Source organism: Podarcis bocagei (assembly GCF_964188305.1).
Source record: "Podarcis bocagei genome assembly, chromosome: 6".
In the NCBI taxonomy this organism is placed as follows: domain Eukaryota; kingdom Metazoa; phylum Chordata; class Lepidosauria; order Squamata; family Lacertidae; genus Podarcis; species Podarcis bocagei.
Window position 1 is genome coordinate 42,563,350 of NC_138130.1, and position 27,282 is coordinate 42,590,631.

At 40.2% G+C, this 27,282-nt stretch overlaps 1 protein-coding gene across 7 annotated transcripts in view; it reads left to right on the top strand.

Annotated features, from left to right (window-relative positions):
* The first annotated feature begins 254 nt into the window (after positions 1-254).
* CNKSR2 (connector enhancer of kinase suppressor of Ras 2) overlaps positions 255-27,282 on the top strand; it is a 242,220-nt gene continuing 215,192 nt past the window's right edge. For 6 of the 7 annotated variants that reach the window (XR_014009533.1, XM_081199417.1, XM_081199413.1 and 3 more), the window contains exons 1-3: positions 255-362; positions 4,303-4,648; positions 5,601-5,696. Coding sequence is in view for 6 of the 7 variants with exons in the window: in XM_081199417.1 (XP_081055543.1) it covers positions 4,492-4,648; positions 5,601-5,696 (253 nt within the window). In the remaining variant the exon portion in view is untranslated. Of the gene's footprint in view, positions 363-802; positions 903-4,302; positions 4,649-5,600; positions 5,697-27,282 lie in introns of those variants that run through there. The other variant, XM_081199411.1, reaches the window with a different exon arrangement.

Sequence of the window (27,282 nt, forward strand, 5' to 3'; positions counted from 1 at the left end):
AGTTTGATCTTTCATCGGCCCAAGAGGGAAAAGGGTCTTCTTACTTCACCTCAGCTCCACAGCGTTCTTCTCAAAATGGCTGACAGGGACAGCAACTCAGAAATTAACTTACAGTCTTTTATAATATAAAACAGTATAAACGGACAAGGAAATTCGTGACTCATTTTGAAACTTTAAGGGAAGCCTCACTCCTAATCTGTTTTTAAAAGGGCTTAGAGAATTGCCGAGAGGAGAAGGCAGGACACCATCCTACTCGCACTGAGGTAAGTGGCGGTTTATGGCCTTACTGAGCAAGTGAAGAATCATTAAAGCAATATACACCAGTGGGCTACAAAAACACCACAAATAAGGGAAAATATTAGGTAAGCATACCTGTGAAAATACCTCTTCTGAGATATTGGGCTGCCTCTGATTATGAGGTGCCTCGAGTCCAAAGCAGCCCAAGGGGAAGTGGGCTAGGCCTGAGGCGTCAGAATTGCCTTGGGAGGTGTGTGTTTTTTGGTATACGTGACCCAAGTTGATTTATTTTGAACTTCCTACAAGTTCTCCAGCCGCCACATAAAAGGAAAATACTAAGGAAGGGGCATGTGGGAGTGTAGTCATGTGACTGACAGATTTAGCTTGCAACCAGAGAAAGACTTGTGAGGGCTCTAAAAGGGCATACCAGAAGCTGTTTGCATTAGGAGATTTTGTCCTGCTGCCTGCTCTTGTCGGTGGCTAACACAAAATTCCTTAGCCTTGGAGCAGCCACCTTGTGAATGGTGTTGTGTCCCTTGGCCAGCCTATTTACTATTAGGCACATTAGCCAGCCTCCCTGTCAGCCATCGAACTCACTTCACTTAGTGGCAGCGCACAGAGGTTCCCAGAGCATGGATAACTGTGGCCAAGACATCTGCATTCAGGTATGGTCACAGTGGGTATATCAGCCAATATACAGTGGTACCTCGGGTTACTGACGCTTCAGGTTACAGACTCCACTAACCCAGAAATATTACCTCGGGTTAAGAACTTTGCTTCAGGATGAGAACAAAAATCGCACGGTGGCAGCGGGAGGCCCCATTACCTAAAGTGGTACCTCAGTTTAAGAACAGTTTCAGGTTAAGAATGGACCTCCAGATCGAATTAAGTTCTTAACCTGAGGTACCGCTGTATTGCTCATCATGGGGCTTTTAAAATGATGGGATTTAATGATTAGATTATAATAGATTGGAATGCTTTCTCTCTTCTCTCTCTGTCTCACGTTTCATTTAAAAGTTATATTTTCGTAGCCAAAAATGATTATTCTCCAATGATGTTCACCGACGATTCTTCATATTCAGACTCCAAATTGTTACATATTTCTGATCCTTACGGCATGGTAGATTCAGTCACAGGAGAGAAGTTGCTGACAGACACAAATCTTTCCATCTCTGTTTCCTCATGGAGCAGTATGATCTACTCTTGCTTGAGGCATCAAGAGTGAAAATGTTGACTCAGGCTGTATGGATGCAGATTTGAAAAGGTTCCCTGAAATCTACAAAACAGAAAGGCAAAAAGAAATAAAGCTAAAGACATACAAAAATAGAGACAAGGCAGATTATTATGAAAAATTATATATATGTAGCATATATATATAAAATTATATATATATGCTACGAAAGCATATATATATATATATATATATATATATATATATATATATATATATATATATTATTATTACAGTAAGTCAAGAATCAGAAGCTAAGGTAGGCTAATTTATTGTTTTCTGGTACTGTTTATTAAGGAGGCCATCACTTAAAGAAAACAATGTCTCAACACGCAAACCCCAAACTGTGTAACTGAAGTAACTTAGTGATCAGCTTTAAAAAAGGCAATGAACTCAAAAAAGTATATGCCAAAAAATACTTGACCAGAGCTAATAACTGAAATATAGTAACATGCTAGGTCTAGATAATAATTATAAGGTTTATTTTCTCTGATTTATTTTGAGACTTCAGGTATAAACTTAAGGCTCAAAATAGACATGATGTGCAAATTCCATGACTGGAACTCTCAACAACATATTTTGGTTTTACAAAAGCGGCTGTGCTTTCCTCATCTAACCATGGCACAAGGACCTAACCCTTTTCTCCACTGCTCTGTTTCCCCACAAAAATCACCCCCCCCATCTTCTATTTGTCCCTGTTGGATAAATGTATGGGCTTGTAAACTCTGTGAAAAAAATGGCACATGAAAAAGAGCTAAACCCCTCAGCCCCCATGCTACTGTCCTGATTTGGATTCCTACGACTTCCATTTTTGTAAATGGAAAAAAGCAAATATTGGGAGTGGAACATCTAGTTTGAGCCTGATCTCTATAATTCAAGGGTTCTTTCTACACTGGAGTAGTAAAGCATTTGATTTGCTTGCAGAAAGTCCTGGGTTCAACACTCAGCATCTCTGGGTAGGGCTGGGAAAGTTACCCTGCCTGAAACCTGGCAAACCACATGCATGACGCCCCTTCCCCAGTCTGGCCAGGACTGCCGGGACACGCAGACATCCCTTTGAGGATTGTCAGTGCCTTCCTGGAAAGCGCTCTGGCAATCGTGGCAAGGGGGCACAGAGGATGAAAAACGCCCTCTCCGCCTCCCACCCTGCGGACCAGCACTCATCCATTGGAGGCAAGCGATGGTGCCCCCTCAATGGAGGGGGGGGGCTCTGCTCCCTGCCTAGAAATATTGAGTGGGCTGAAGGCCCTTCCCGTCCTATAGTTGGAGCCCTTGGGTGCCACTAATGCTACAGTGTGCCTTGCCACCTGACTGAACACTCAGCTATCTCCAAGAAATCAATTTCTGCTAATTCAGGATCCATAAAACTGTAGCTCCTCAGTTTTACCAATGAGAACATCCCGTCTGACTAAGCACCTGATGCACCGCTTCTCCTGCAACTGCTGCCCTGCTTTTGGCTCATCTGAACATCAATTGTTGCTCTTTCAATTTGACTCTTGCCTGCCTTGAAGTATGGTAGCATCTTTTGTTATTGTCACTATAACTTGACCCCCCCCCCTTCATTTCTTTGGCTGTATCCCTACCCTTCTATGGCCTTATGCCTGCAAAGCATGTACTCTAACATTGTGCTTCCTCCCACTCCAAGAACTAACACTAGTGTGCATAGCTGAATTAGGGTGTATAATATTTTTGGGTACAAAAAATGTGTATGAGGGAACATTTCATAAAGGACAAGTTGCCTAGCCTTGCTTCATGCTATGTAATCTCTTTTAAGATTCCTACAAACACCTTTAGACTGTACTCTGCATTTTAATACTACAGCAACAGATGCTATAAACTGCTGGGAAGAGATGTTTAAAGATTTAGTATGGAAAGGAATTGTAACAGTTATCAACATAGCTTCATTAAGCTATGCATGGCTTCTTCCTGAAGCCCTTGGTGTTGTCATGGAGACCACAGCCAGAAGAGCTAAGGAATACCCTGTGTACCATTTTTGTTCTCCACTGACTGATGGGTGGGAATATTGATCAATTTTATTCATTTAGAAAAATGCCTCTCAAGCAGACAAATTTAGTTCACCACAAATTAATTAATTTATTTTTTTATAATAATATTTATTAGTTTTCCAACAAATTAAACACAACACTACAAAAAACCAAAAAAGAAAAAACTTACAACAATACAATACAAAAAAACCCACTGCAAAACACTAACATACATCTAACAAAACAAAACAAAAACCATTTAAAACACAGTCCAATTTCAATATCTTATCTTTCTTTCACTAATTTCCATGACCTCCTCGCACCTCCCTTTTTGTATTCCACTTCTATTAATTGTTTCAGCAATTCCTTTCCATCTTCCTTTGTTTTCTATCCTATAATTGTCTTAACACATTCTAACCTTATTTTTCCCTTTAATGCTCTATTAATCTATTTATACGTAATTCCTTCTAATATTTCTACTAAAGCCATATAACTTCATTCTGACATTTTTCTAACGTTAATTAATTTTACAGTATTTCTGTAAATAGTCTTTAAACTTTTTCCAGTCTTCTTCCACCGACTCTTCTCCCTGGTCTTGGATTCTGCCAGTCATTTCCTCCAATTCCACACAAATTAATTTATTGGCCTTTTGTTAATAAGTAGGATATGTGAGATTTCAAAATATAATAATACTTTACAAACCCACATTGGGAATGAATAAAGAAGTAGATTTAACATGGTATAGATTAATAGTGGAAACAACAAGATATACTCAGACTAAAATACTATTTTTGTTTATTAATATACCCTTGTAATAATATTAGTTCTATACTTTCCCTTCTTTGCCAGGAGTTAAGATCAACTTTGTCTGGCTAAACAAACCACCAAGAGCAGCAGCTAAGATAAAGAAAGAACGTGAAACTGCTCAACACCTACTTTGCCTTTGTATTCACCCCAAAGTAAAACAGCGCCCAACCTGGTGATAACAGAATAAACAATGCAGTGAGGGAGCTGCAGCCCAATATAGGAAAAGAGGTGATGGGGGAACACCTGACTACTTTAAATGAATTCAGATCTCCAGGGCCTGATGAGCTGCACCTAAGGGTACGAAAGGAGCTTTTGAATCTCAGAGCCTCTGATTGGAGGCAGACAAATGTAGCCCCCATCTTCAAAAAGAGGAAAAGAAAAGACCCAGGTTGACATCAATACCAGGAAAGGTCCCAGTACAGATAGCTAAACATTTGGTCTGTGAGCACTTAGAAAAGGATGCTGTTATTACAAGGACCCAGCATGGGTTTCTCAAAAACAAGTCATGGCAGACAAATTTCATTTCTTATTCTGGATGGAGTTACAAGCTTGGTGCATCTCAGGGGAATGCTATGGACAGTGTAGCTTGATTTCAGTTAGGCTTTTGGCACGGTCCCCCTTGATATTCTTGCGTGGAAGCTGGTAAAGTGTGGAGTAAGTGAGTTAAGTGTTTGGTGGATTTGTAGTTAGCTGATTGACCAAACCTACTTTTTTGGGGGGGGGTACGGGTGTGAGAGAGTATGTACGAGAATCATTTTGCATATCTTTGTAGACTCTTTTCAGTCATAATCAAATATTACTAGCTTGTAAAACAATGCAACTTTTTAATGCCTAGTTACTGGCTTATATAATGCTGTGCTACAGGTGAAAGTAAAAAATAAAAATACTCTGTTTTCTAAACTGAAATGAATGGTCATTAGATTCTGAAAGAGTATTAATAGGATAGTTTTTGAATCTGCAGTTTGGTTTTAAAGCATTCAAAAATGTCCATGTTATAAATAACTTTGATACAAAAACATGAGGTTGAGAAACCTTTTTCCTGAAAGTAAAGCTTGTAAGACTACAAATAGATATACAAAGCTGGCAGTGTTGAGATGATTATTTCACAAAGTGTTGTTGCAAGTGTGAATTACTTTTCAAAACAGTGCTAGCTAAAGCAGTGGTAAAAACTCCAACTTCATTTGAAAAATGATGCGCCATAGAATATAAGTGTTGGCAAACATGTCAGTATTTTTTAATGTGTGTATATACAACCTGCAACCTAACCTCAAATTGTGTTTAAAATGGCTTCAAAAGTAGAGAAGCACAATTTATTATTTTGTTCCTTTCTTTTCTTTCAGTGCCTGCATTGCCTTGGGTTAATATTATCACCATGGAGCAAGGTACACTCAGAACCATTACCTGTCTATTTAAGTGCTCCTTTCCAATGGGAAAAGGTAGGCCATATGCCACATAGCTATGTTGTAAAGATTTATGGTTGAATCCTCACCCAAAAGCTCACAGAGCTTTCAATGGTGCTTGAGGGAGCTCCAGTGTTCCATCAACACCAGTGATTTAGACCTTCTAGTAATTTAGGCTTTTATGTGCAGATGTTACTGATGGTCAAAACACACAGCAGAACATTTGGCAGAATCTGTTGAACAAACACTAAAAGACATTGGTACAAATAACAAGAAAATGTGAAATATTGCAATGAAGAATGATTGTGATTAGTTGCCTGCAATTATTGATATTGTATTTATACAGAAACAGAAGACTTCCCAAGCTGCTTGTATTTTTACTTGTCCATACTGGGAATATGGGAAAGATAATAATTTAATATGTGGTCAATATTTGTTCAACAAGACAAGAAACAGTTTCTAACACAGACGTCTCATTGTAACTACTATCCACAGGAACTTTTCTTTTGTTCTTAGGGTCTTCTGTGTCCAAAGAAATTTTTTCATGTGAGTGACAGTACTTTCTGGTGTTAGATATAAATGAATCTTCCTTGGAGGTTGGAATAAATGATCCTTGGTTTCCTCCCAGCCTCCAAGATTTTTGTCTTGCATTTTACCCTTACTTTTTTTGTGTCACAAATCTTTGCATACATGATGCATCTTGCTAGAGGGAAATGTGCACTTAAATGAATAAAAAAAAGTTGTCACAGGGCTGGAAAATTGACCAACTCATTTTACTTTCACAGAAGCCCAAGCACTTTTATTTAAATATGCTTTCATGTTACAAAGGGCTGCTGCAAATCATGACATTTAAACAGGGACGCTGAAAACCGATTGAAGAGGAAAATTGCTTTCAAAAGAGAGATGCTTGAAAATGGAATGTGTTATTTTGTCTACATTCAGTGAATTTCTAATCCTTCACTCTTAGGCTTCCTGCTTTCTCTTTTCTGTAGGTCCAGTTATTCTGTCCCCTGTGTCATCTGCCTCCTCTCAGGCCCCTGTTGCAGGGCTGCCAAGAGACAGGTGACAAGGGTGCAGGTTTACTGGCCCCCAAGCCAGCAGTGGGCTAAATGGGGATTAGAACTCTCATATTCTTTATCTCAGTTCATTTCTCTACCACCATACAATACTGTCTGTCTTGCAGGAGGCTCACCAGGGCTCTGTGAGGGGCTGAAGAGTATCTTGTTCAGGGCCCTCTTAAATCTGGTACCAACTTTGATTGCTTCCTTCCTTTTAAGCATTTCCCACCTCCTCCTTTCCCTTCCACTTCATTTCTTTTACTTTTTCTAGGTCCTAGAGGATCCCGGTCCTTTCCAGCATTATCTTTCTTCTCACATTTATTGCACTTACTCTCTGGACAATACACAATACAGATAATTACAACCTTGCTGAACCTTCACCTCCCTGTTAATTTTTGACTGTTGGCACATCAAAGTGCCAGTAAAGGGATTTGGGAACCTGGGACTGTGGATTACAGGTAATGCAGTATAAAGTCAAGCAATTAACATGTCAAGTATCAGCCTTCTGTAAATGAGCCAAGTTGATTTTTCTTCCTAACTCACATCTTTATCAATAACAAATAAAACATTGTTTTTAATTTGGAACTCTGCAGTTTGAGGCCTTCTCTTAAATTACCTTTAATTATGGTGTATCTTTCTCTGGCATTGGCATCAAGGGTTTTCCCCCTCTGTCCATAACTATAAATGCCAGAACTAAATAAATAAAATATATGTGCTTCCAGCTCTGGTCTTTAAAACACATTGATTTACAACAGTAAAACAAGCAGTAAGTCATTTTGACTTTAAAGCCTGTGATAACCAATTTTTTTAAAAAACAAATTAGAGTAGCTTGCTTGTTTATAGTTAAAATTGATCACCTTGTCTGACTTGAGAGCACATCAAATGTTTCCTTATTGGTATGGAAAACATTTAATCAGGCTCATAAATGTAAAGAGATCTTTAGCAGAGTTCAGAGATAATCAAGCAGACCATCACCAGCTAACAGATGGATACGAGCCTAAACGACAGTGAAGTGCATCTTCATTTATTAGTATTATATTTTATTTTAAAATACATTTTCCTATCATATTTTCCCAACTGCCCCATTTACTACAACTTTTAGCAGTTTATTTTACCGATTAAAATCATGTGCAAGATGGTTCTTGGCACAGAAACACAGTTTAAGGCTGTAATCCTATACACAGTGGGACATACTTCCTAAGGATAGGATTGCTCTGTTTATCATGAAATAACTTTCTCTCTGTGTGTGTATGCTACATAATGTTATATTTTGCTGTACTTTATGGATGCATTTTAAATATTCTGGAGGCCAATACTATTTTCAACTTTATATTTATGTATGAAATCAGCTTACACTTACTGTCTGCAAGATTGTGCTTAGGTGTAGATCATGTACCTGTTTCCTGAAAGCAGTAGCTAACTATCTTAAAACTGGGTTTTAAAACCCTTTAAAAAAAACCTTTAGCTCTGCCCTCAGCTTGTTTCAGAGAAGGATGTGGTGTGAGGTGGGTGGATTCCAGGGCAGGCTGAATCACCCTGATCTGGGGGCCACAGGGTGGATTAGTGTGTGTGTTCATGCACAGCCCTACTGAAAATAAGGTAGGTACCAACCTTGTTGAGTTTTTGGTGTTTTCTGAAAACACATTACTCACCCAGGCCTCTGTGAGAGTGCTGATAACTGGCCTTGAGAGCTGTTCTGGTTACTGAATTGGTGGGTGCATTTTAATTTATATTTACTCTAATACTTTTTATTGCAATTGTTTCTATTGGTTTCAAATTTTGGTTATGAGGTTGTCTTTTAAGATTGTAAACTGCCTTGGGATTGGTCTGGAACACTGTATATAAATGCCTAAAAACAGATTAATAAATAAATGTGTGAATGAAACAAATACTGCAGAACTGTTGCAAACTACAGTACAGTCGACGCTCGGGTTGCGAATGTGATCCATGTGGGATGCATGTTTGTAACCTGCAGCATTTTCAACCCACATCTGCACATGCGCAGGTTGTGATTCGGTGCTTCTATGCATGCGCAAAGCATGATTTAGCTCTTCTGCACATGCACGACACCAAAACCCAGAAGTAACCCGTTCCGGTACTTCTGGGTTTCGGTGGTCTGTAACCCAAAAAAACGCAAACTGAAGCGGCTATAACCTGAGGTATGACTGTACTTCTGATGGAAAAAGCAGTAAGGCACTGGAAAATACATTTTGTTATGATTTTGCAAATACTGAGTAAAAGTTAATTTGTACCAGCAAAAGGTGAGCTATATCTGCTAACCATTCCATGTATCAGAAGCAGAAATAGGACATATTTTCATATCGTTAAAAAATATCAGCTAGATGGGAAAGGGCAAAAAAACATAGCTTGAAAAGTTTTTTGAAACAAAGCAAACAATAAAAAATGCTTCCCTTCAAGGCCTGCAACAAATCTCTCATTCCATACGCACACTCAAGTTGATTATCCCTTCTTCCCTTTTCTGGATGGCATTTGAGGTATGAATTGCCAAGCCCATCTGTCCCAGTATTCACAGTAATTCTTGGTTGCATGAGATCTGTACATGCTGTGCAGTTTTCTGATGGAACAGTTCGTTTCTTCCCTGCAGTAGTCTTCCTTTTTGCTGAATAGATTGGCTTCTGACCAGCTCTGGGTCTGTGACCTTCCAGTCAGTTGTACAACCTTGCACATACTGAATCCTTCTAATACTTGACCTGGGAAGTAGGAGCAAATTCTTTATCCTGCCAACATCCAGTAGCACTTGCCATAAGTTATTCCAGTTGACTTAAAAAGCATTCATCTTTATCTGCTTGTACTGTACATTGGTTAAGACTATGTCTGTTCTTTACTGAGCATTTTAAAGCTCATTTGGTAGAACATACAACCCTTAATCTCAGGGTCATTGATTCAAGCCCCACGTTGGGCAAAATATTTCTGTATTATGGAGGGTTAGAGTAGATGAGCCTCATAATACCTCCCCACACTACAATTCTATGATTCTTTACCAATGGCTGTATGGCAGTGAGCATTCATCCTGATTTCCTTGCAGATTATTTATCAGGGCCTGCCCAATACATTTTGGCACCTGAGGCGGATACCAAAATTGTGTCTGCTTCCTTGCCAAGGAAGAAGGGGTGAGGGAAGATCTACATAAGGAATAAGGGGGGAAGGAAGATCTACATCGGGATCTGCTGTCCCCGTGAATCCTTCCACCTGAGGCAGTCATAAGGTGCCTCATAAGGTGGGCTGCCTCTGGTGTTTATACATATTCCTGTGAATCATTCACTCATCTCAGTTTTCAGTGCATTTCTTTGTCACTTTCCAAACTGCAAAAAGTCTGGATTTTTTAAAAAGGAAGATGTGGATTTGTTGTGCAAGGGCAACAGAGAACTTTAATCGTTTTTAATTGTGCAAGCCTGTAGTTCTAGTACACATTTGAATCCCTCCCACAAAATAGTGACAGTTTTGAGACACTTTTAGATATTTTCACAATTGAAATGGAAAGTTGAAAGACACACACACACACACACACACACACACACACACACTGTTCTAGATTGCAGTTCATATTTTCTTTAAAATGATGCACAGAGATGGAGACTGGGAGAAAGAAAATGCTTTCCCTATTAAATGATAAGGCTAGGCCTGGATATAAACAGATACAGCTCTGATTTCCTTCCAACAACTTTTCACACAACTTTTCTTGTAGTAATCCACAGTATAGAACGTGTGGCTACATTTTCACAATTGCTTAAAAACTTTATCATCAGGCTAACAGTTCCTGGATTGTCATTTCACACCACCTCCATAAAATCCTATTAATAATCTAATCTACATATGGGACAGACAGCTAAGAAAACCTCAGATATGTTGGCTCATATGATACCATTATTCTTGTTCTCCTGTTTTTCCTGTTTAATTTTCATTATGTTCTCTTGCTGTTAGACTCACTCACACTCACACATAAATGATAAGATACTTTGATTCAGGTTTCCTTGTGGAATAAATTAAAATACCGTAGCTTGTATATGTGTGTATTGTTTGAAATGCTTGGTTTAAGTGACACTCAATTAGAATATGTTCTACTTGGTATTCATATATTATAAGCTCAAAGCAAGACCTATTGTCTTTCATGCAGAAAGTATCTTTCAAAAATATGGTAAGGACTAGTCTGCAAGGGCCCAAAGGATCATTCAACTGCTCGTCACTTAGATTTGGGAAGATCAAATTATTTAAGGGGTTACACTGAATTCACACTGATTTATTTTACCAATTCCATGCAGTTTAGGGAATTATCTAAGTGCCACAACAAATGGAACACAGGGGTGGTGTGGGGACAAATGCCCAGCCTACAGGTAGATCCATTGCATGGGAAGCACCATGTGGAGACAGCAAATTCTCCTTTGCTGCTGTTCTTAGCTTGATAGAGGTGGTCAGGGGTGGACTTTGGTCTTTCAAATTTCAGCAGCACCCTGTGCAAGCCCAAAATTCAGCACCCCCTACCTTTCGTCTTCCTTTCTGCTCAGTTCACTAGGTCATAGTTATGAGGCCTTATGTTGCCCTCTAGGCCCGGTGCCCAGTGTGGCAAAACTGGTGGCACTACTATAAATCCTCCTTTGAGGTGGTACAACTATACAGTGGTCCTTTATTCTTTGGCAAGTATCAGAGGTCAGCTTCTGTAATCTCAAACAACCGTTAATAACAGCAAAGTTTTTCATACAACTCTTTATGGGTCTTGATCTTTTTAGAGAAGCTTCCTCCAGCGGTCCTTTTTTTGGCAAACAGCTAGAGACAGTCTGGTCTTCTTGCTATGGTGTTGTCACTCGGAGAGAAGGGATGCAGCTTCCATTGACCATTATTTTTCAGGCCAGTAGTAAAGGCTAGGTGATGATGCTTCATGCTTCTACAATCCCAGGGCAACTTCTTTTCTGTTAAGACAGGATCCTAACCATAGATGCAGTAAATAAAAATGTTTGGTAAATTGAAAAACATTTTAAAATCTAATTCCATAAATAACTTTCTTCTATAAATCTGACTAAGAATCTATAAATCTGACTAAGAAAGACTGTAGTTAACAATAGCCAATATTTTACTGAGATTTTTTGAAATAGTAAAACTTAGTGTAGCTGAAAATTGATTTTGTTTTGTGATGCTTAAAATAACTCCCTTGAATTTATGTCAAGGGCCAATAACTTCCTCTTTGAAATGAAAACTTGTTTGTAGACCTGGAGGAAGAAAACCTATGATCCCATTATACACAGAAGACATTTTTTTTCTGAAATACATACAGCAGAAAGCCATTCTGGTGCAATGATTTTTTAATGCCGAGCACAGTATTCTTTTGAATTATATTTTTCAAAAATATTTTGCAAGTCCAATCTAATTAATTGAATTGATTTTTCAGAGCAGTGATTTAAAAATATTATCAATATAAATACATTCTGCATAACAAATGAAGGGAGCGGGTGGCACTGTGGTCTAAACCACTGAGCCTCTTGGGCTTGCTGATTGGAAGGTTGGCAGTTCGAATCCACGCGATGGGGTGAGCTTCTGTTGCTCTGTCCCAGCTGCTGCCAACCTAGCACTTTGAATGCACACTAGTGCAATTATATAAATAGGTACCACTGTGGCAGGAAGGTAAATGGCATTTCTGTGTGCTCTGGCTTCTGTCACGGTGTTCCGTTGCGCCAGAAGTGGTTTAGTCATGTTGGCCACATGACTCAGAAAGCTGTCTGTGGACAAATACTGACTCCCTTGGCCTGAAGAGAGATGTGCATCGCACCTCATAGTCGCCTTTGACTGGACTTAACCGTCCAGGGGTACTGTACCTTTACATAACAAACATTTAAATTAAAGTTATTTGTCTCTATGAAGGCCTACCCCAAATACTGTTTTTGAAGATGTCATGTCTGGCCATTAGTCTGTTTCCACACTTGCTATTATTTCTAGAATGGACAGCATTTTCAATTATTATGAAGAATCCAGATGACTATTTTTTTTCAAACTATTGTGTTCCAGTATTTTATGTGTTGTCTTCACATAAGGACCTTACCTGTAGCTATTTTGTATTAGTATTAGTATCTGGTAAGTATTAGGCTAGACCAGTGTTTCCCAAACGTTTTTGGGCAACGGCACACCTGTTTACTGAAAAAAAAATCTCGCGGCACACCACCATTAAAGCCCCGCCCCGTGACGTCAGCGCGCAGCGTCACGCCGGGAGGGATGCACAAAAGTGAAAGTTTTCCCCCTCCCCCTTGCCGGGGAACCTCCAAGCTTTGGGCAGGCAGGCAGGCAGAGCTGGGAAGGGGGTTTCCAGGGGACACGGCAGCTCCTCGAAAGGCTTCTCTCAGCTGCGCTCAATCCTCCTCGGAGAGGATTTCCCCTCCGGTCCCATGCCTTCGTTTGGGGCATCGCTCCGGCTGCTCCCTCTCCCGCCGCGCAGGAGCGATGCCTCTCTCTGGCTCTCCCTCCGTGCAGGCTGAGGGAGGGAGGGAGGTGCCAAAGGAGACCAAACCCAGCGAGGCAGAGTCGCGCGGAGGCGCCCAGGCAGCGCTGCCGGCTGCGAGGAGGAGCGCCAGGCAGCAGCAGGAGGCGCGGCCTCTCCTCGCCGCCGCCGCCCCGCCTCTCGCCGCCCGACTCGCCCGCCTCCCTCCAGGCATCTCGCGGCACACCAGCCGATGTCTCACGGCACACTCGTGTGCCGCGGAACACCGGTTGGGAAACACTGGGCTAGACAACACACACTTTGACCTGGACAAGATAACAAATAGTCTGACCTTCTTTAAATTAAACTAGCCTAAGTTACCCTTATTTCAAGCTCCATTAAGGAGTGATGCTACTCCTGGCTGAGCTGTTCCAAGCCTGACTGAGGGAAAAGAGGCCTTTAAAATGGAATTTGATTTGCACTACCCTTTTTGCCAGTATAAGTTCTGCCAGGTTGCTGGGTCACATGACTGAGCTGAAAGAAATTTGAAAGAGGTGTAAGTATTTTCTAGCCCTCTCCCTGGAACACTTTTAAAATAACTTACACTGGCATAGGTTCCACTAGCTTAAGTTATATAGGCTGAATTTCAGCTGAGCCAGCATAGCCCTGGCTGAGCCAGGCTAAGATACTTACACTGATGAGCCCCTGACTGAGCTGGAATGGGGGAATCGTGCTGGTATAGCCCTAGCTAAGCTAGGACAGCCTATTGTCTTCTTATTCCAAACTTGCTTATCCTGGCAGATATCGGGTTTGCATTACGTTGCAAATTATTACTTTGGAGTACTTAAGATGCTTTAAATGTCACCGGCTCCCAAACAATAGGATATGGGCTGCCATAGCTGACTTCATTATGCCCCTGATATAAAGGGAATATGCTTAAGATAAAACTTGCATGTAATATGGGTTCTGAAATATAAAAACAGGGGTTTTCCTGTGCCTATGCTATAATGGCAATTCTAATACAATATAAGCCAATAAAATGTGCACTGTTTTCTCTGTGCTGAAGCAAATTGCATTGTGTAGCTTGCAACAAGCTTAAGCCCCCTAGAGTCCTATGTTAATAGGATTCTTTGCAAATAAAACTCTTCTGTGAGAGCATAAGTAGACCATCTGTTTCTGCCCTCTGTGGCACTGTGTCTGCCTTCCAGGACCTTCCTGTGAAGGTCTGCTCCTTTAGGAAGGAAGCATGATCTACTCGGGGAAAGAGCACAGTATGTTGTTGGTCAGAGGCATGCCAGAGGCATGTCAGAGGCAAATGTCAGGCATGCCTTCAGAAAGATAAATGCCTCTCCTTCAGCAGAAGGAATATAATTTGCCAATAAATATATAATGGACTTGCCACTGTAAGATAGACATCGGTATTTTGCCAGTCACTGTATAAGATAAATGTTATATTCCATTTGCATTGTGGTGGTGCTGTGCTACGCGTATCGATAACATAAGCAAAACATGACAATAATGGGCAGTTGTTGCTACATAGCTGCTATCGTGTGACACCAGGAAACATGGACCTCATATTGTAAAAATGTACAAGATGTAGCAGTGCTGTTTTCAGAATTTATGAACAGCATGCTGGTTCAAGGAAAAAAGAAGAATTCCTGGGTGCCAAGATCCAAGTATGGGGCAAGTACTCTTTTGTGAGAGAACCCTAGCAGAGATTTAAAGTCACAAAGTGTGCAGCAAAGTAAATGTGAAAATATAGGCTGTTGGAAAATATGCCCTTTAAAGTGAGTCCCAAAGTTTCCCTCTTTCTCTAGCACAGAAAATAATCATAGGTTTGGTAAGTTAAAAATATTTTACTTACAAACTCTCTAAGCACAGATTCATGTTATTTTCCATACAGCATTCATAAAAAAATTGCATATGCTGTAAAAGTTAGAGAAGCACTCCTTGCTTCTTGTCTATAATCTAATAATAACAGTTGATAGCATTTATTGATAAAAAGTGATAGAAGTCTGTTGATTCTTAATAGGAGTCATGCTGGAGACTTTGGTAGGGCAGGATTTTATACCAAGACAAGTGTTCCTTTATTTGCCACATAGTTATCAATGCAGAGAAGAACAGATTCCATGATTCCAGGTATAAATATGCCAGACAATTTCCCTTCTTTGTACTGTAAAATATAAAACATGTCCTTCTAACCTACAAAATACATTAATCAAGATGTATAGCTTATATTTCATGACTGATCAGTTGAAGTGGTGTTGTGATGCACACTGGACTGCTAGAAAAGATGCTTGTTCCACAGGAAAAGTACCTGAAAACATGTGTTCTGATATTCATGGAGTAGTTCTATAAACTTGCAAAAAAAGAAAAGTGTGATTCAGGTGTTGCTATCACTGATCTTGACAATAACATGATTCAATGTTGTCCTACAACGCATATATTTTATTTGCCCATATTTTCTGTTAAAAACAGCTGAGTGCCATACATTTCACATTAATCTCACCCTTTTTTTATTTGAGCATTTAGAAGGGGGGGAGGAGATGAATGGAAATGCAGCATTAGTCACTCCCTTTTGCTTTATTTGATCTCATGCATGATGGTAGCAGCAGTATTTATTGCCAACCATTGTTTCCTGCAGAAAAAAATCTCCCTAGAAACTCCCTCTGTGATATAACATCATGCTTTAGTATTACACACAGATAACATCTGATGGGGGGGGGAGGTTAGTGGCCACTAGCCAGTGGTTGCTAAGATGAGTGGCTGCAGTGCACTTTTCACTGTCGCCAACCTTTTACTCTAATTCATGTTCTCTCCAAAATGAACCCTTTAATTGTGAATGTGGTGGCAAAAACAGGAGGGGGCATTTTGGAACAGCCTGAGAGGGAGCTGAAACTTTCCAGCAGCAATGATTTGAAACTGAGGATGTAGCCACAGGAAAGTCCATAAATTGTGCTCCGGGAATCTGATGTGAGCCCTACGGTCTGCTAATAGAGCTGTATTTGTCTTCACTCTGCTCCACTTGCATGTTGGTAAGCAAATATTACAAGATACTGTAAATCTCCAGCGCTTCCTCGTCTAAAAGAAATGAAGCCATTCCTTTAGATGAGGGAGCGCTGGAGTCTTGGTGTTTTGCAATATTTGCTTACCAATATGCAAGTGGAGGAGAGTGAAGACAAATTTAGTGCTATGAGCGCTGTCCTTGGTACTTCACATTGCTTGGGGGAAAGCATGGTGTAATTGCGTTGGAAAGCTCTGTAAAATCTGAAAATTGTCAACTGTAAATGTTTGCCATTACTTCCACCTCTGATAAAAAGCAGATCATTAGTAGACTTATAATATGCAGCCCAATTATATGCACATTTACTTGGAAATAAGCAACAAGTCTATCACATATTTAGCTTCTGCTACAGGCCAGAAGAAAAAGGGCAGCACTAGAATATCACAACCCTGTCACTTTCCTGGGAAGAACTCCATGCAAGGAAGAGATAATTCTGGAGTTAAGTGAATATTAGGGATAAGGGAGAATTGTGTTTGTCCTTGAATTTTAGTGAAAAACTACCTAATACCCAATTTTTAAACCAATATTCAAAATTCATATTTGTCTGAATCCGCAATGCAGTTCTTCATCCAAAAATTCATATATTAAGATAAATTTGCACTAAAATGCTTCTTGAGGACTTCTTTAAAAATTGCAAATTGTTGCCAAAATGTGGAGAACTAGATTGGAAAAATGAGAAACTGAGAAAACCAAAATTGACAGACTTGTCCATCCTTAGTGGATATAAATGCCTGCATACAACCTATCACTTCATTCTGGCCTTCTTAAAGTGATCTCCTCTACTGTTTCCTTGTGTGTCTTGCCTTTTAAGCATATAAGCCTGAGGGCATGGCCAGCATCTCATTTTGTTAAAGTTTGTGATCTGCTTTGAGAGATGACATTTGTCTCTAACTGCAGAATAAAAAATATAATTTGATATAGTGGGTAAATGTTGCACCTTAAGTTCTACATGGAACAGGCTTCCACAAGAGATGATGGAGTCTCCTTCCTTGGAGGTTTTTAAGCAGACATTGAATGGCCATCTGTCATGTATGATTTAGTTGAGATTCCTACATTGCAGGGGGAATGGATGGCCTTTGGGGTCCCTTCCAATTCTATCATTCTAACTCTGCAAACCTCCCCCCCCCCATAGCTACAATATTTCTATTTTTTTATTTTTTTAAAAAAAAGATTTTTATTGGTTTTACAAAAAGTTTTTTAAAACAATACAAACATATAAAAAGACATACAAACATGTATAGTTTCGTACCCTTTTTTTCATAAACCTAGTTTCTCGGACTCCCCCATACCTCACCTTTCTGCATCCCAATGTCCAAAGTTTTTCAGCAACTTCTAAATAGTTCTGTCAAACCTCTGTCCTCTTAATCTTTCCTTCATTCTAATCTTATATCGCTGTAACCCTTTCTTTCTCAAAACCTCGACATTCTAACATTCATGCAGTTTATAGTAGTCCTTAAGGTAAATTTTGAACTTCTTCCACTCTTCTTCCGCCGTCTCCTTCCCCTGATCACGGATTCTGTCAGTCATCTCAGCCAATGTCATGTAGTCCACGTAGCTACAATATTTCTAGGCTAGGGATTGCTATTAGAGATGGAAGGGTCTGTCAGTTTTGGTTCTCTTAGTTTCTCATTTTTCCAATATTAAATTCAATTGTTTAAATTTCTAGTTTTGTAGCATGCAGTTTTGACTAATACACACATTGTTGCTAGCAATTTCTCCTAAAACAATGCATTTTTGTATGTTATTTTCATTAATATACATTCCCCATATAAATGCCTTTTTGGGGTAAACTGATTGGTTGGAGAACTCCCTTCCAAAACTCAGATACGTGCAAATTTTGAAAGATGGTTGTATTTTGGTTCTTGTGTTGTTTCAGAAAGGGATAATTTGATAAATTCAACTCTAAATGTGAACTGGATCAAAATGTTCTGCCATCCCCAATCCTATATACTTTACGAAAATCAAATTTAATTCTAATATTCTATTTTTGTACAGTTCAGCATGTTCCTCTCCTCTTATTAACCAAACTTTGATTTGTAAGTGTCTGGCATACTGGAGTTTAACTGAGTTTATAAGGAAGGGAAAAAATCTGCTAGTTTCAGAAGATGTCTGTCACTCAATTGGAACCCTAACAGATTTTTTTTTAGTTGAATGATGATCCTGGCGCATGCTGTAACTAGCATTTTAGCACAGTCTGAAAGCAGAAGTGAGGCAAAAAAATAATTTTCTCCCAGTGCCCTTATACTTTCTATTTTTAAAAAACCTTACAAACAATTATTTACATGCAGCACAATCCTATGAATGTTTCTTAAAGTTCTGTTAAGATCAAGTAGACTTACTCTCAATACACTTATCAGTGAGTAAGCCATTTTGAACACAGTAGGGTTGGCTTTTAAATAGCATATCTAGGATTATGTTTCACATTAGTAATCTAGCAGAGCACTGCACTGATTCATTTTCTGTTTGCCATTAAAATATATGCTTCTGATTAAGACTATAGACCTATTCAATAGTTGGTTTACTCACACGCAAAGAACATGGGGAGAAGGATCAGGGCAACATGCACCATTTCTTCCTCCAGTGCTCCCAACCTGCTCCCCACTTCTGATGAAACACACATTTGAGCATGCTTATAAACAATCCTATGATCAGGAAGTCTGAATTCACTTAGAATCTCCCTTCAGACTTTTGCACCGAACACATGAAGGTGCTGGGGTTGGACCCCCTCCCTCAACATATTTGCTGAACATTAGTAGATATAATGACTAAATAAGGCTAGTGTCAAAGTCCACTTGATTAATGAAATATGCTCAATTCCGTATATACAACCATTTCTAACACTGTATTTTTTCCTTTTGCATATTTCAGGTTTGTTTTTCAAATGGCAGGGCAAATCTATAATTCTTGTACTGCCACCTATATCCCCTCCCGTTTTTGTTCACAGAAACAGCTAATCTGCATTTAATAAAAGACTTTGCTAACCCTGACCACCAGGTAGCTCACAAAAGCCTCATTAGCTTGTAGATTGCTTTCAGCACCTCTCTGAGACAAAGATTTGTTGGTATGCAGCTCATATTTCCAGGCGTATTGGCTGTGGCATGGTGCAACATAAATAACACCTAATAAGGTGTTATATGTGTAAAATAACATTAATAAGGCTTTGAACTAAACACAACTGGCATTTGAATCTGCCAACATGCTACCAGCAACATACTTGACTTAGTAGCAGTTATATGTAAGAATTCATAACAATGTGATCAGGAGTAAATTTATATTGTATTTATTCATTGCAATATTTGGAATAAATGAATTTGTTTTAGAACATTACATACTCTAACTCTGTAAGTACAGTGATGAAATATTATTATTTGGTTAGGGATTATTTCTGTTTTTCTAGTAACATTGGCTGAGTCATCTCCCAGTCTCCCTTTGAACACAGCATGGAAGAGATATTTTCTTTGGTATGGTAAAATACAGACGTCAAAGCCTAATTACATTATCCTAGAAACATCTTAGATCTTCATGATGGCACCCTTGTTACTGAGGTTCCAGGGGAAACAGTAAAAGGCGTATAAAAGCAAATGGAGCAATTATGATCTTACATGCTTCATGTCCACCTCATGTTCCATTAACTATACAGTTTATTAAGTAGGCCTCTAATATGGAAACAGCACATGATAGGTCTAAAATCGTGACAATTTGCCTTTTTCTAAGCAAGGCTTTCAAAAAGATGTAGAGGCATTTTTAGAAGCCAAGTATTTATTTATTTTTTTGGTGGGAGACCACACAAATGGACTAGTTACTTCTTTCAAGTACAGAGTGATATCATGGTGACGAAGACTCTCAGTGGTATTAGTCACTATGGCTGTGTTCTACTTGCACTGCTGAAGGCAGTATACATCTGAAGACCAGTTACTAGGAATCACAAGCAGGCAGAGTGCCATGGCATTTATGTGCTCCTTATGAGCTTCCCACTGGCATCACTGTGAGAACAGGATGCTGTTCTTATGTTTCAGGGAGTAGCAACTAACAAACAGATGTTTTTTCAATGAGATACTCGCTTTCATTATACCACCACATATTTTTATAAGGGTAATTGTTTCTAGCTCCACAAAAGGTAACCAATTTGTTTAGGGGGGAAATGGTGCTAGAAGGAACAAAGAACTATGAGTAGCATGAAAGACTTTGTGAATGTTCAGCAGCAGAGGCAATGCCTCTAATTCATTGTTTTCAGTTTGCATCCTGTTCTATTCTGAAAAGTCAAATGATGTGACAAAATGTTTCATAATCGTTCTTTTTCACCTGACAGGGCATGTATGAATGGGTAATAGAAAAAATACTGGGGAAAATATAATTGAAGGACTGCCTGTGTTCACATTTACTTCCCTATACATCAAGATCTTCAAAAGGTTTTGCCTGTATTCGCTTTTCACTGTTTCAGTCTTTCTGGTAAACTGCCATGACGCTATGCTTGAAGGGCAGTTTAAAAATACAATTATTATTGTTGTTGTTGTTATTTCATATATACCTCATTCTGGGCACATTTGCCTGGTGGCGTGTGGCCCACCAAACAGCAAATGAGGCAAATTTCTGTGCATGTATTGGCTCCCGTAGGGCCTCGCAGGAAGGGGAGGGGGGAGAAGCCTTTGTAAGCCTCCCCGCTCGAGAATTTGGTGCCATTTTGCCCTGTGAGATTCCCATCCTCTCAGCCTTGAGATAGAGCCTACACTGAGCAATCTGGGTCACTGGTTGACAGGACTGGAAATAATGTGTATGTAAAAGAGTAGAAATGGCACTGGGCGGGATTAACTGGGCAGTCCGAGATGGGGGGGCATTAGGCCATGGCATGCTCCAAGCTTGGGTTGGCGTCTGCCTGGCTGGAATCCTTATCCCGGTCACCCAGTTAGACCTTGCCAACTTGGCATGCACCATGACAGGATTCAGCACTGAACAACTCCCATCGAATGGGTTTAGTGCAGTCCATCCCCAATTCCACCAGCAAGCAGTGAGTGGAATGATGAGTTGATCCTGGCCCTACTGCCATGCCAACCCTTACCCTGACTGCTGCAGTCAGTAAATATTTTGCCTGTTTTCATCCCAGTACCTGGTGTCCTGTCTGATCATTTGTTACTGTGCTGGGTCACAGAATCTGCCTGCCACTTTATACCAATGCAATCTTTAAGTAGTTCACAAAGTAACAAATACGATATATGTCACAAACAATGGAAGTGAAAAACTACAACACCACGCCACAAAACAACCTAAAAAGAAACAGTAGCACCCAAAATGAATAAATATTTAAATAATGAGTTAGTCTGAGGAGTTAGAAAAGTAAACCATTCCTTTAAGGCTGCAACCATGAACACATTTCTCAGGAGAAAGTCCCATAAACACAAGTGGTTGTTGCCTCAGAGTGAATGTTATTAGGTTTGGCCTACATGAGAGATAGATGATGTTAACACAGAGAACTGGTCCCAGCCATTTGCAGCCAGCAGAGTTAATAGATGGCTAAACTACTTTGCAGAAGACATCTATTTTGCATTTACAGTGGTACCTCGGGTTACATACGCTTCAGGTTACATACGCTTCAGGTTACACACTCTGCTAACCCAGAAATAGTGCTTCAGGTTAAGAACTTTGCTTCAGGATAAGAACAGAAATCGGGCTCCGGTGGCGTGGCAGCAGCAGGAGGCCCCATTAGCTAAAGTGGTGCTTCAGGTTAAGAACAGTTTCAGGTTAAGAACAGACCTCCGGAACGAATTAAGTACTTAACCTGACGTACCACTGTAGTTTAATTTGAATACTACCTCCGTTTTAATCAATCCAAGTTGAGCAGAACTTAACAGCAGTAATTTTATTGTTAATGGCGGCAAGATCTGATTCTCTTTATTTACACTGGGAGTAAAATTAGGAGACATATCTCTAAGGAGATTGCTACAAGATTTTCTTTGGGTCTCGTCATCTTTTCCAGCTGCAAGAACTTTGGTTGTTTCTCAGCACCAGTAGCTTAAAAATAAAACTGCATACCTTTGCAGTTCTACCCAGATAATAGCTTTTGATTATTTTAGCTCTTCAAAGCAGGATATAGAAGAGCCACATTTACTTATATTTACTAAGAAGTGTGCTTATTTATTTGCAGTCTGTGAAATTAGTGGGCATTCCATCAAACGTCACACACACAGTAACGTAGCCGGCATCACTTTCTTTGGCCTAGTGTTTTGACAGTGGCACTGGTACCTTTCGGTGAGCCTTGTGCCTCTCAGCTTTCCAAAGCCCAGTTACACAACAGGGAGATGCCCCCTCCTTCCATGGTGGGGGGAGTCAAATGAGAAGCAGGGCGTAACCTAGAAGGACCCCCCCACCCGGCCTATTATAGTTGGTTCTTTTTCCCCCATACTGCCACCTGTTTTACTACACGACTAACCACCCATATCCACAAGAGTAATAGGTGGGTGTGGACTTTATTCCTGCCCATGGTTTTAGTAGCCCAAACCTGAACTGTAATACAGTGGTACCTCAGGTTAAGTACTTAATTCGTTCCGGAGGTCTGTTCTTAACCTGGAACTGTTCTTAACCTGAAGCACCACTTTAGCTAATGTGGCCTCCTGCTGCTGCCACGCCACCGGAGCCCGATTTCTGTTCTTATCCTGAAGCAAAGTTCTTAACCTGAAGCACTATTTCTGGGTTTGCGGAGTGTGTAACCTGAAGCTTATGTAACCTGAAGCGTATGTAACCCGAGGTACCACTGTAATGAAAAAGAAAGTGACAACAGATATATTTTAAAGCAAATACGGGTGCTTTAAAACACCTACCTACCCATATCATTTAAGTGATAGTAATAGCTCACAACACCTTTTTAACAAACTTGTTGCTATTGTGATATGGCAACAAGCCCATCTTCTATATAAGAAAAGCTGTCTTCTTTGTTTCATACCTGTGTGCTGCAAGTGAATGTCACTTGAGAGCTGGCCAAAAGTCTCTCATTCTGGCTTGCACGGAGTGATGTCCTAGAACAGAGGTCTCCTAGGCATTTCTCCAGTGTGCTCTGGCAGGGATGAGGCCAGTCATTTCAGCGTGGCACCACATGTGCAGCTATTGATTCTGGCAGAACCATGCCTCGAGGAAGCTGCAGTTCTGGGCTAGGAGGAGCAGCATGTGGAGTGTCACTTCTGAGTGAAGAGATGCTAGAGACCAGGTAGAACCAGTGTGTTGGACAGATGTGCTCCAGTTGAGTCTCTCTCCCTTTGACCATCCAATAAGACATGTATCTAGAGCTAGATTTCAGTCACACCAGCCTAATGTACTGGAAACACCTTTGGCTTTTCAGAATATCCCACCAAAGTATGGAATCACTCAAGACTGGCTCATGCAGCAGGGTGCAGCATTCTGCTTTAGGTGGCAGATTTGGGGTCACCATCTTTAGTTCACTGTTACATTTTTACAGACAAGAAGGCTGCTGTGTGGATTATTTGGCACAGGCACCATAGCGTCTTGGGAGTGGGGCATCTTATGCTTGCTGGTTCCTTGGCTTCTTTATGATTCCAGTCTCTTTTCTGGTTCTTTGTGCAAATGATTTGAATCGCTTAGTAACAAGCAATCTGTAACGTACATATGAGCACACACCCCCTCCTCTATGCAACGCCTATCTCCTAGGACATTAGGAAATAGCTGGAAGATTGAGGACTAAAAAAAAAAATCAATTCTCAGACAGAAACAACGAGCAGAGGCGTTTTGCTGCAGACTGTGAAAAAACATATGTTAACAAAGGTGGGATAATGTGCAGTAAAACTGCTTGCCTTTGTGAGCTAGCACAAAATAAAATTAAAATAAAGAACTGACATCTTATGTGACAGAACCTGAGTAGGCAGCACAGCATTTATCACCTCCTGTTCACTCGCTTTTTTTCTTTTTTAAAATTAGTGAGATTTATCTTATATGACGCCTACTCATGGGCTTTGGCATAAAGTAAAAGCAAAATTGAGGGATATGGAATAATACATTGGCCCTGCTCTTACCAGCACCACGTGGGAGGTTGTTTGTGAGAATTTGAGGGCCTGATGATCCTGAATATTTGCAGATGTAAATCTGAAACAATAGTTGTGCTGAAACCAAAGAAACGGGTTTTGATGTATTCAATCAGTTGTGTGGTCTGCTTTGCAAGAACAGGACTGTGGAACATAGACATCTCATTTATAGCAAGTCAGATTGGTGAAGAGCAGAGCCAGTAAGGGGTGCAGCCTGGTGGGCAAAGCCTGGATAGAGAGTCCTAAGGGTCTCACAGAGTGGCCTGAAGTTGTTGCTATACAAACTATACATGTATGCTGTGCATTACTTCAGTGGTCTGAGAGGGCCAACTGGCATCATTCACAATCTCCGGAAATCTCATTTGGGGAAGGGCCATAGCTCAGTGGTAAGGCAAATGCTTTGCAAGCAGAATGTGCTACGCTCTATCCCCGCCATTTCCAAGTAGGGCTGAGAGGGTACCCCACCTGAAATCCTGGAGAGCCACTGACAGTCACTGTAGACAATAGTGAGCTAGATGGACAAATGGTCCAGCTTGGTATCTGTTCATTCCAATCCCAGAGCCACTTCTGTGTAGAGGTTCAGATATTACAAATGCAGAGACTGATTATGTGCCCAGAATCCTAATTTTACATTTTCACCTTAATCAGAATCTGCCATTTGATTAGCACCAAAGAACCTGTAATTGCATGATAATCAGGACTGTATGATGTGCTGCATATTGTCTGTGGGGGCTGCTTGATGTTTCCTACTGTTGGGGCACCCAGCTGAAGCCATGATGAACTAATATCGTCAGCTGCAAGGCTTATGTTTCATCTGTAATCAGTTCAAAATCATTATGAAAAACTAGATAGAGCTTTTAATTAGGAAATGAATATATACACCTGGGAGTAAAGAGGGAAATGGTTAAGGTGCACCAAATTACCCAGCACAAACTGCTTGGAAGGATGTACACAAATGCCTGCCACCAAGTCTGAGGACATAGTTTGTGATGTTTTTGCCAATTATATTTTAAGGCTATAATTCTATTTTACAAGGGAGTAAGTGCCATTGAACTTAAAGGAAGATCTGAGTAAACATATTTAGGATTGTACCACACAGAACTTAGTCAACAGATACCATCTACTGACGTGTGAACAAATGAGACCTTCCTCATTTTAATCTCACTTGCACAGAATAACACATTTGGGGGAGGTTGCAGCTGATGTGTTTATCTGTGTACACTGGCGGAGGAAGGGGGGCAGTGGCGGCAGTCCGCCCTGGGTGTCATCCCTGAGGGGGTTGACATTGCTGTGCCGCTGCCCCCCCCCCGGGATGCTCGCTGCGGGCTGCACGCCCTATGGAGACTTGCTGTGGGTGGTGCCCCCCCCCCCGGGACACTCACCACTTGCCGAGGGTGGTGCCCCCACAGACGGGTAGCCCCACCCCCCAGGTGCACAGCATGTGTGCCACTCCGGGTGCTGAGCAGCTAGCTCGGCCTCTGTCTGCGTAGAGTTAAGCACATGAAAACTTAAAGATGGCCTTTCCTTTCTATACTCTTTGTCACTTCTGAAATCACTAACTACTCTGGATATGTCACTATTTTTTACTGTCTTTGCAACCAGTAATTGCTTCAGTTAATGGGGAATGCTTTCTCCCACGTTTCTTTCTGAAAATGACAAGAAAGCAATTAAAAATAAAACTTACAAAGGAAAGAAAACCCAAACAGAATCATTTTGCTTAATAAGCATACAAAGATATTTGGGCCTCATTCTATTATTAACTCACTCACTAATGGGATAATTACAAGGGTATTTCCACAAGAGACAGAGAGCTGAATATTTGGACTGTATGTGTACTAAACATCCTTATTATTAGTAGAATTTGGAAATGGGACATTGCTGTGGCTAACAGTCAAAACACAAACAACACAATTTTCTTCGCTGTAGAGAAAAATTCTCACAGAGATCAAGTCAGGATAGCTCACTGATGAGAGAGAGAGAGAGAGAGAGAGAGAAAACCAGTCTGAGTTGGGGATTGGGGAGGAATGCAGTTTCCAGGGTCAGACAAAACATATCTGAAAATGGATGAAGGAGCACCTAAAACAGAACTGTGGTGTAAGGTGCTATTTCCTTTCCCATTTACCACTTTAACATTGGAGGAGGGGGAGATGGCATATTGTATAGCTTTGTTCATATCACAGATATGTGGCATGATAACAGTATAGCAATGCTGGGGTCAAGGAGGCAAGTGAAGTCTGAGAGTGTCCTTTGGCAGGCACACAACCATTCTACCACAGCCCATGGGCCTTAGGTTGACGACCCCTGCACTATGCCCTTTTTGCTGTTAAAATAACCGACTTCCTCATTCTACATGGAGTTCATTATATATTTATTGTAAAAACAAAAACAAAAAGGCCCCATTTTTGGATGTGTGAATGCACCATCATGGCATTTAATTTTTAAATAAGACACATTTAACATTTAAATAATATTTACCAACAGGAATAATGTAAGAATGCTGTATTAAGTGATTAAGCAAATAGAACTATCAGAGGCATGCCTAGTTTGGTGCTCAGTTGTGGATGCACACATGACCTTTGCAGAACGTGAGCTGTATTTATAGTCAAGTTGATAAGATTAAATTTGTTTTTGAGATACCTCAGAATGTTTTTGCCCTTTCAGAGTTTCTTGTAATATTTGCTTATATTATGGGAAAATTGATCATGTATCATTAAACACTATTTGCCAAATTAGAGATACTTTATTAGAAAGAAAAATAAGGCAGCAGAGACAGAAAAATAAGGCAGCAGAGACAATTATAATCTACATTTTTTAAACAGACATTGATGTTTTCCCTGCTCTTTGGTCCTGAAATGGTAAAAGTCTTCTTGTGGACATCTATATGTCTAGAACTGTTTAGATACCATCTGCAATCCTATGTACCTCCATCCCTTCCAATGGACCTGGTGAAAAAACAGCAAAAGCCAAGGATGCTTGCCGAGACACTCTCTAGAGCTGGCTGAGAAAAACCGATAAGGAAAAGGACCATTAACAAATGAAATGAGCCACTGGAAAA